The sequence below is a fragment of the Girardinichthys multiradiatus genome, chromosome 13 (assembly GCF_021462225.1).
Source record: "Girardinichthys multiradiatus isolate DD_20200921_A chromosome 13, DD_fGirMul_XY1, whole genome shotgun sequence".
NCBI lineage: Eukaryota > Metazoa > Chordata > Actinopteri > Cyprinodontiformes > Goodeidae > Girardinichthys > Girardinichthys multiradiatus.
The window spans coordinates 24,608,066-24,619,301 of NC_061806.1; the positions used below are offsets into that span (position 1 = coordinate 24,608,066).

At 40.1% G+C, this 11,236-nt stretch overlaps 1 protein-coding gene across 2 annotated transcripts in view; it reads right to left on the minus strand.

The window, feature by feature from the left end:
* The window catches only part of zbtb10 (zinc finger and BTB domain containing 10), a 32,832-nt gene extending 23,085 nt beyond the window's left edge, over positions 1-9,747 (minus strand). Inside the window, exon 1 of one of the 2 annotated variants that reach the window (XM_047384162.1) lies at positions 8,784-9,747. In XM_047384162.1, coding sequence (XP_047240118.1) covers positions 8,784-9,458 — 675 coding nt within the window. In that variant the 5' untranslated portion in view covers positions 9,459-9,747. The remainder of the gene's footprint in view (positions 1-8,783) is intronic. The other variant, XM_047384161.1, reaches the window with a different exon arrangement.
* Between the last annotated feature and the right edge of the window lie 1,489 nt (positions 9,748-11,236).

Sequence of the window (11,236 nt, forward strand, 5' to 3'; positions counted from 1 at the left end):
AGTGAAGAAACAAATGCATATATGAGATCTCATGGTATCTCATGGCAACATTAAAGTCTGTCCACGAAAGACTTGCATGCTAGCTGCTCTGGAGAAATAAGTGTAAGCTATTATCATGATCCCAAGATAGGAAGGCATGTCCTTTAAACTCGACACCCTGCATCTATGTTTGAGACTCTCATTTTGAAATAAGACAGAAAGTAGTTGAGTTGCTGTCGTGGTACTCCTCACGAGGTGCAACAATACCAGGTTTATGGGAACAAGAAGAGATTTTAACAAAATCTTTGAGCAAATCAAATGTGCGATTTTTCACAAAGAACCTAAAGAAGAGTATAATTCAGTCGAGGTTAAGTCTATGTATTGTGGTTATAATTCGCGTCTCCATCTAGAGCCAAAAAAACACGCTATTTTGTGTTTTCCCAAATAGAATAAAAGTTTCATTAATCTCAAACAGAATTTTAAACAATCGATGTTCAGCGTAGAAAAATCCGGCTCAGGTTTGTCCATTTTAATAATTTCTGATCCTCAAATAAATGTAATCTGCTTCCAAAAAAAACCTCTGAAATAGCTCTTTACAAGCTTACTTCAGGTTTCAGAAGGCAAATTTAAGTTATATTAATAACTAAACAAATATAGCTCAAATAACATGGTAACTTAGTAACTTACTCATTTATATTTTACATGCACCTGCTAGGACTGGAACTAAAACACGCAGATTAGAGCGCATTTCTCAAAAAAATAAACAAGGATAATACATTTTACTAACAAATTCACAGATTTAAGGCTTAATAGAATGAAACTGAAGACATGATATGGAGAGTCTGGAAGTATTTAATACTTTTAAGCCTAAAATTTGGATTATTAAATTTTTCATGTTAACTTGGCCCCATTAGGAGCTAACAGTTAGCTCGATGCTTTACTCCCACTGTGCTTACAAATTGTTTATATCTTGTTTTTTACTTTACAACATTTAACAAAGTATCAAAAAAACACCACCACTCAGTAGTGGAGCTTCTTTAGCACCGATATCACAGAGCATTGTTAGCTAAACAACCCTTTGTGGCACCCCCACCATAATGAAAACACTTTGCCTTTATTACTCCACGGTCAACACAACAGGGCAACTCAAGTATTATTTCCATCGTTACTTCAAAATAAGAGCCAAGGGAGGTCAAGCTTAAAGATGCACCTCAATATCTAGGAATCGTTATAGTTTAAACTAGAGCTGCGCAAAATATTGAATAGAAATCATTATTCATTGTGAAACCTTTATTCGTTATAATAAAAAGAGGGATTGTCTTTTTTATTTTCCAGAAGAAAAATACTATTAAAATACATTTCTCTTGTGATAATCGTGTACAGTATCCTCTGACGACTTTTAAATGCATTGCTACACCCTTACTGAAACCTTGTACAAATACAGGCACAAAGCAGGTTTCATCTGTCTGTTTACATACAGTGGAAACACGCACACACATCCCCTTGACTGCCTGTCTGACACCACTGCACCTGCCTTATAGAGGTGAAACAGGTTCAACATGGTACTCTTAAGAGGGGGGCAGGTAGGAATGAGACGACACATTACTTTAAGGCATGGTCATAAACAGCCATATAATCAAATCGTTTCCTCAAACAAACTTTAACCTCGTAACATCAGATAATAATAATAAAAAATAACACGCAATGAAAGCCTTTATTAAGCAGTATCTAACAGTTAACCCGATGTTTTCTTTTACATCAGGTCTTTCAGGTATGTATGCTTCATGAAAATTTTAATAAGTTTCCCAAAATGCCTGGGAACAAGTCCAGACTTGCTTAATTCAGTGGGTGAAATGAGAGAGCAGGGTTAAAGTGATAATAAGGATCAACCTTCTGGGATATTCTGACTAATTTCAACAAAGATTTGACTTTATAGTTCTACAGCTCCTAAAAAGCTTTTTCCCACAAGTTGTTAAAATTTAAAAGGCAACTTATAGGCATTATAGAATTCTGCTAAATTACATTTAGAGCAGGAGGGGATCTGCCAAGTGTTTTAAAACATGAACAAAACATGTCTGTTGCATGGTAGGAGAATTGGCAAAGCACAGACCTACCCTGTAACACATCCCACTCACCCGGGTATTCATACAGCAGGGAGGGGCGGAGGGGAAGGGAGCGCAAAGAGCCGGCATGATAGGGAGCAGAAGACAGTATACACATGCATGCATATGCTTACTAAATACACTGCATTATTATAAACCACAAAGGTTGGGTTGAACTGAATCCTCAAGCGCTTTTACTATAATAGAAAGCCTTTTTAAACATTGAAGAACACAAAAGGTGGTTTTTGTTTTGTTTTGTGTTTTTCCTACATAATACACACAAGCAGAACATAGATCTCTGGCTCATTTTCGAATTGCACAGCAGATGTCCTAATCCAGAATAATTCACATTGCTTTGGCCCCGCATTTTTGTCCCCACCCACAATCATCACTGCCATGCGCACTCGCATGTGCACGCACAGGGAAATCAAGCTGCCCACACGTACACACAGCTGGGCTTTCGGACCGAGTAAGTCAGATTAAATCCATTTCTCAGAGGTCCCCACCCAGCCCCCACCTACCCACCACCCCCACTCCCTCCACACTGCAGCTCTTGTCCAGGGCAGCCTGGGCACAGAGGGCTGTATGAGGGGGGCAGGGGGGCTTATCATCCTCTGCCACAGCTGGAGGGGAGAGAGATGGGATAGAATAAAATGAGAGGCAGAATGAGGGAGAGATGATGTGAGTGGAGGTAGGGTGGTGGACATGGCTGAGCAGAACAAAACCAAAAAAAAAAGAGGATGCAAAGACAGAAACAATTAAGAGACAAAAGATATGAGTTGCAAAGGTTTGTGGGAGAAACATTTACAGACAGAGCTGAAATAAATTAGTTAAATGGAGAGAAGTGAGAAGTTACTGGTGTGCAGTTTACCATGAACTAAAAAGGGCAGGGTTTCAGAAAGCGAAAAACCTGAGCTTTGTGAAAACAGGCGGAGGAGGCTATATGGAGCAAAGGGGGACAGAAAACGAGCGTGATAGAGAAGGAGTTGTTGGGTCACCCCATTTTAGCATTCACAATAGCTTGAGCTCTCCCCGAGGCTTATTGTTCACTCACTGTGGGTCTTTGTAAAAAGGCTTGGCACTCAACTCTCTTATTACACAGCAGCTCCCACTAACAAATGCAGAAAGCAGCCCTGGTGCATGTGGGTGAGTCTAAGAGGTTGAGCGGGGAGGATGAAAAATTAGTCCATGATGTACACATCAAAGCCTCTGGAGGGATACAGCCATACTGTTGAGTACAATGGTTGAATGTATTTCTGCATTGGACAATTTTTTAGCTTGTCTGGGCAGTCTGTAACTCAGAAATCTGAATATTATTCTGATGAGTAACTGCACCATATGCAAAGACTTCGTGATCACAGTAATGACACTCTTCAGTGGGGAAGTTGACACTTTCAGTATCAGGTGTTTAAAAATAATTCAAAGGTAGCTGAGATGCAATAAGCCGTTTTAAAGGGAAGAGCATTTTTTACAGAGGCATGTTGGCTGTTTATTGGGTCAGTCACAGAGAGCTAGGCTTTGGCAGTAGTTTCACTCCTTCACCATTCTCTTCAGTGCATTAGCCTATTTGAGGGAAGTTTTATTTTTAGAGCAGTATTTATTTTTATGGGATTGTGACTCCATACAGAAGAGATTGAAGCACAGCAATTATTTTTAAAACTCTTTATTTTCACTTTTATCGTCATCGCAATAAATAACACAAAATTTGTGAAAATACTAAGTCCAAATGCCCATCCTTATACAGAGCATGCCGAATTTAGAAATGTTAGCAGATGTTTGGAAACCTCACAATAGGAAAGTGCCCAAGAAAGTAAACAATCAACCCAAAAAAATGTGTAGAAAATAATATCCCTTTCTTATAAAAAGAAAAATGGGAGTGACTAGGTTTCAGATCTATGATTTGCAGATTCCTTTTCTACAAAAATAAGTTTCTTAACTTTTACAATAAGATTATTTTGCATTTAGTATTGTGCAGGGAACAAACTTTAGGAAGAAACAAATAGAAACTGATGTTTACAGTAAGTAAGGCTAACCGCCAATATAAGATGCTCAAGAGAAATATCTTTAACGGTTTCATTCTAGTTCTTAAAGAGAAATCACAATCTGTTTTTGGCAGGACAGCCCTTTACAAAAACAAGAGATCGTAAATTTGTAAGGGTTAGATTACACACATTACCATTTTGACATCTCTTGTTCAGACACATAGCAACAGGAAAAATTAGCGTTAAGATGGGAGATCCATTTTGCTAGTCTCCGCACATACAACAGCTTCAACCCACTGCAGGTTTTCTATGTTTGCGCTGCATAGTTGAACTATCCTGGTGCTGGAGAAGTTGCTTCATCCTGGCCTCATCAGCATCCCTTCTCCAGATGTGCCACATATGAGCTGAGAGCTTAGAGAATCCAGCAGATCAACGCTGTGCAGCAGATGCTGGAGAAAAAAACCTGCCTAAGCCAAGAGAGAATGCAGGGACAAAATCAACCTCTACCAATAGTGACGTGGCCAAGTTCTTATTCGTACCAGAGATTGCAAAAGGTGAACAAATTAAAAGCCAAAAAAAAAAAAAAAAAAAAAGAAAAATACCGAATCCAAGAGGCCAAAACGGATCCTTTGATGTAGGTCAAAAGGGAAAGGTTTCAAAAATCAAACATTTGCTGCCAAAAAGCAGGTGATTTACAGGTGCATTAAATGTATCAAGATGGCCTTAAATTCAAGCTTAGCAATGAAGTACCAGCAACAAGAAAATAGACCACAAACCCAAACAAACCACAAAGCCCCAAGGCCGACAGATGCATGAAAAACTGAGAAGCACCATGAACACCATCATGTGATACAACTGCAACACAAAGACCCACTGGAGCCACTTTTGTTTACACTTAATACACGCGTTAGTCTCTATTTGTAAACCCGTACCCCCCACCCAACATCCATCTCATCTCCATGACCAGCCTAGCCCCGAGGCCACCTCCACCAATCATTGCCTAATTTTACTGCATCATCCACTATGCCTGCCCCTCCATGCTCCCCCTACCTCACACAGCCCGTCTGTCCCCTAGATGCTAGAACAATATCGCAGTGTGCATTTGGCCCAAGGTGTGGGAGGGCTGCACTGAGTGTCTCCCTGCATCCTGACAATAATAAAGACCTATGGTAGGGGTGCCACAAGAAAGGGGGTTTTTAGCAAGAAGAATTCTCCCTCTGGCTTCACCGCACCCATTCCCCCTGACCTGTGGCCCCCAATAAACATCCCATCTATCTGACAGGCACCAGGCTGCACTGGGTGTGTCTCCTTCCCCATTTGGGGAGATGCACCAATTATGAGTAAGAGTTTGTCATAACCAAACTTCGGGGAGGTGGAGGAGTTGAATATGACTTAACAGTTCTGAAAATATCTGAATTTCCTTCCTGAGAATCAACTGTGGTGATCGTATCTTACACCACATTAAGACTCACAAAAAGAGGGGAATAATTTGCTAAAATACAAGATCAAAGGTTTCCTAATCCAACATGTATAGAGCACATTTTATTAGTTGTGTGCTTAGCAGCAACAAAAAGGAAAGCAGAAAAAAAGGTTCAAAAGGAAAAACAAAAGAGAGAATGAATGGAGAGGCCAGTTCTAAAGAACCGAAACAAGTTTCATGTGACAATTCAGTGCATCTTTGTATCATATGATAGAAATGGAAATACAATTATAGAGTCGTTTGGGTTATAGAATTTAAGTAGGGGACCGTACCGACAGTTGGCTCTGTGGGCCCTAATGTTGGCTTGACACATACTTGCTTACTCTTCTGAGGAAAAATGATGTAACACTACCTCATTGCATCATTGTAAAAAAAAACATCTTGAATAAAAAAGTTTAGAAAAATGTTGTTGGTTCAACACTCAAGATTTAAATATTTGATTGAAACTCTAGGTCTACTTTTGCCCTGTTGTAACTAGTGAGTAGCAGCATAGGAAGCAATCTGAGCATAAGACAGCATGGAAAAAATTAAGAACAGCTCCCTTTTTCTAAGGATACCCACATCTACTACAGCTGCCCGGGTGTACTGAGGCTAATTGAGTTAGCTTTAACAAATGCAGCAGAGGCCTGAGTAACATCAGGAATGAGTGAAGAGAACAAGACGTTGTCTCATAATGCTATAATTCCCCTTTAATGTGCTGCTTCACAATGCTGTCCTACTTCTATTATCAAACTCAAGAAATACAAAAGAGTCTCATGAAATGTAAAAGAAATAAAACATTGTAATTAACTTTAAGGAAATAAGTTAAATCCTACAAACTAAACACAGAAATAGGGTTGTGTAGCTTAGACAGCCTACTTAGTAGTGTCTGGGGTCCTTGTTGCTAGGGAAAAGCCACACCAAGCCCCTAATCCACTCCTACTGCTCTCCTTACCAATTAGAGATGTGTACAAGTTACTGGATGAGTTTAAGTAATTCTGATTAGGGACTGCATGTACAAAGGAAGGGAACTAAATGTAGTAGTGAAATCCTCTCTGCTCACAAATTAAGAGCCGAATAGGACCCTGTTCCTAATTATCCTGACAGCGTCAGGCAATTGTCAGAACATGAGGCAGTACGTGATCATGTTGAAGGAACAGTAAACGTGGGCACTGATAGGTGAACCAATGTTTCGAACCTAGCAGTGAAGGCCTTGCTTATGTGAGTTCACAGAATATTTGCTGTAGATGTGCTGCCTCTGCTGTAATAAAATTAAGAAAGCAATAAAGAGTCCTTCTGCATGTCAGTAATTACATACCTAAACTATATAAAAGTGCCTTGATTTTTAAACAGTATTCAGTACGAGGATATCGACAATAGATTTTTACCTCGCTCAACCTTAGTGTGGCTACCCAATCTTTATGGCCTAATATAAACAAAATGAAGTCGTCTCAAAGTCAGATAGTGGATAGTTATGACAAATCAGACCTAGTTACTGTATATGATGACCATTTCTGTGTGAGGAAGTTGTTTATATTTAGTATTGTCCATTTTTACCTGCATACAAGGCTTTTAAGATTTTGTTTTTTATTCAACTTGTATATTGCAAGGAGATGTGGTTATATGACTTCAATAAATGTATTTACAAGCAGAAGTTCTTCCTTAGCTACATGGGTTTGACCAGGGTGTATAGTCATATTTTCAAACTGGGTTAAGAAGCAACCCAAAGTTTTCAGATAAAAAAAATAACATACAAATAAATCAATATTTTGCATCACATTCTAGCAATGTTTATGAAAATACTTGTACTGTATTACAGTATTTACAGATATGAAGCTGTAACGCTGGTTATGAAGTTGAGGTACACATTGGCAAAAATACAAACTGAGCCAGAGCCATTCACACTCTGCATACCAGTAATATCTTTGGCCAGTCGCATGGAAATTCACTGCTCCGACATAGATTTCACTGACAAAAATGCTATAAATTAAGATGAGGGTGTGGACACCATAAAGAGTAAGGACATCATAGGCTAATCACAGCCAACATTATCAGTACAATAGTCAACATTAATAATGCAATTGCAGGTTTTCTAGAGATGTGCCAATTAATCAGCAAATTTTCCCTTGACTGGCCTTGATCAGCAAGTCAAAAAATTGTTTTCACCCAGGCTACATGCATCAAAAGTTAGAACTTTACCATTATCGACCTGTTAATGCACGGAACAACAGCAAGTAACTTGCAGCACACGTCTTACAGCTCAGAATCGAAAGAATCCAACAAACTGGTAATAGCCTTTAGAACCTGATCAATGCATCTCTTATGTTTTCCATAATACCATGCAACCCTAACCACAACATAAAAATCCAGTAGTTAAGAAGATGATGCAGGTGATGCTGTGCAACTAGATTACCAACATCCATTTCACCAATTCCTCCCTATTGTAAGGTCGCCTCTGGTCAAAGCAGGCTGTCAGGCTCCAGCCAACATGATTTACTCCCCTCCTCTTGTTCAGCCTTGCAAGTGACACCATCTATGGATTTTGGGGGGTCATTCTCGCACAATGCCTTTAATTTAGCTCCCTAAAGGGAGGAGTAGGAAGAGGCCGGTGGAGGAAGAAATGCGCCAAAGGTCACCCGTGACTGCAAGGCAGTGGAGTTAGCATGAGAGGCGGGGAGATTGGGTAAGGGGTGCGGCTCCCCAAAGGCTGTCAGGGTCGATCCCTTGCCATTGTGTGACCTCTAGGCAAGCTAGTAATCAAGACAACTGCCAATACAATAGTACCGCATTCTCATTATTGCCTTACATTTGTGAATCAAAGTGCTGCTTTACGATGCATTCTGAGCGTCAACCTGCAGTGTAGCAGGTGTCAAGCAAGAACAGGTGTAACTTTTCTGACATTTGAATGGACGGTTTCATTTTAAACCTTAAGGTGTTGCTTAAAACCATCTATGCGCGATTCACTGTTGCTGGAGCACCTCAACAACGTTCCGACCATCTACCTTTAGCCTGACAGCAACTCCTTAAGCGGGTAGAAAGCTAGGCTAGCTATTAGCTAAAGCTAGAAGGCTGGAGCTAACCAATTAGCTAGGGAAGGGATTGGAAAGCTTAGGTAAAAGCCTATTTTCGCCTTAGCCTTATTTTTAAAGTTATTACGGCAAAAAGCAACGACCAAACGGGTAATGAATTAACACTTTGACAGTTGTCTGACTGGTATTTCATGCTACGTAGGTAAACGGAAGCGGAGCCAGCTAACGTTACCTGTTTGGTGGGGTCATTTCTCCCGTGCTCGGAAGACAGGTGATGTCTCAGCAGCAAGGCCCGCTTGTAGTTACGGCTCCCTTTGACGAGCTCGTCGCTGTTTTTAGTGGCAATGTTGTGGCACCAAGAACAAGACATGAGTCCCGTCTCTGTGCAGAATTTGAGCCATGGGAAATCTTGCAGCCACGAAGCGTTGAACAGTGAGTGTTTCTGGAGCAGTGTCTGCGGTCTCATCTCTACCCCAGATTTCCTGGAACCAGTCTCGCCTCCCCTCACAACGCTCCGAGACTCTTGTCCTTCTTCAGTGTTGTTGGTGGGACCGTTCCCCGCTGTCCAGCTATTTCCCTCCCCAAACCCGTCGTCTCGTTCAACCGAACCCACACGATCGTCCCCGGGTGCCCAGATGCCCCCTTCCGGGTCCTCTTCCTCCTCCGCCTCGGGCTCCGTGCTGTCGCTGACAGACCCAGCGCCCTCCACTCTCTTCTGCGACGGTCCCTTCGCCCCCAGATCCCTGTCGTCCTCTTGATCCGGCCTATTCCCGTTAAAATGTCGGTCTTGACAGGCCGGGGCCTCCCAGCTGTTACAGTTCCCCCCACCGATGCCACTGGAGCCCGTTAACCCAGCTGATCCACCTCCTCGGAAAGCCAAAGACCTGCGATTTCTCTCACCGGACATTTTCTCTTTATATCTACTATCTTCACTTTGCCAACAGTGTCTACCCTCCAACAAAAAACAGTGTATTTGAAAGCGATGTCTTTCCCCGAAAGCGATGGCACGCTGTCGTTTCTTTTCTCCGCTTGGCCCTCCCGGTGAGAGTATGTAGGTTATGCGGAAATAAATAAAGGTTTTAAACGCATAATGAATTTCAGGGTTCTCGCTGCGTCCGCGCAGGCCCCGCAGAGGTCGAATGGCAACGACTTTCCTCCCCACAATGCACCTCGAGCAGAGCGGGGGGGGAGGCTGGAGAGGGAAGGAGGGAGGAAAAGGGACGGCTTTAAAGGGAGATGGGGGTGCTGTTGATCTGCAAGGGGTCCTTTGTATTTTAAGGCTGCACCCATTTTCCGCATGCTTTTCATCTTTTAAACTGCTTGTTTTCGGTCTGTGAATGTCGACATGTGTGCCCCTCTTTAGCCCATGTGCAAAGCATTGTGACCACAATAGTCATATGATTTCTGCAGGAATAGATTAGTGAAGTGTACATAATAATAATAATAATAATGACAATAATACATCGTGCTGTTATTATAAATTACCTCTAGTATATTCCTGCATAAAAATAAGTTATGTGATATATTTACGCATCAGTGGAGAACCCTGCCAATTAAATGTAAGAAATATTTTTATATTAAACTTTTTTGGCATTGTTAGTGACACTAATGACACTAAGCATGAATACATTAGTCCTTATTTATTCCTGCTTCTGACCAAGCTCAAACATTAACATTTTCATCTATTTTTTGCTTCTTTATTGGCCTGAAATTATTATGCACAAGGGAAGAAGTGGGTCGGTTTACTTTATGGAATATTTTAATATAATAATAAAATTACATCACAACAACTTTGCTATTTTTATTATTATCAATGTTGTTGTCATTGTTATTATTAATATAGGGTTACTATATACAATGTAGTATAAAATATAATGTGTAAATATTTATTAAAAAATCGAAAATAATAATATGTCAAAGAAAATGCATTTTATACATGTACATTCATTTACTATTGTAAAAAATATGTTTAATCAAATTTCATGATATAAAGGGCAGCATCAATACGACATTTCTCATAAATTTCTTAATGTGATAAAAGAAAATAAATGAAAAAAACTGTGGCAGAAGCTTGGAACCAGTTATCATTTAATGACGTACATACAGTGAGTTTAGGTCACTTAATTAGACATAATACCAACTCAAACAGCTTCAACAGTTATAATATTTCTGTGTATTTATACCTATTTTAATGTCTTGAATTTATTTTGATTATTTTTAGATCCCATACTTGGTGTTATGATCCACATAAGGGTTTTAAAGACCACCGTGGGAAACAATGGTCTACCAGTACTCACTACTCCTACCAAGTACCGTTTACTGTGTCTAAAGTATGTTAACTAATCAAGTGTAATAATTTGTCCTGTTTTTTATGTGTAATGATAAATGATTTATGTACATTACAGCAAAAACGTGACTTTGAATAATATTGAATTTCACTCATTTAACGACTAACTACGTATAACAAGATAAAAGTACACATAAAGTAACATAATAAAATCAAAAATCATCTTCCTCTGGGTATAAGGAATGTATTTTGAGCCTAAAGTAAGGAACTCTAACAGATCAAAACTTTTTAGTCAATTTCTACTGCATGCGATTAAAATTTATTCCAGCAGGGGGCACTGTTTCACATGAGCCTTTCTCTTTCTGTTTGTGGCTGTTCATGGGTGACGCTTGACATAG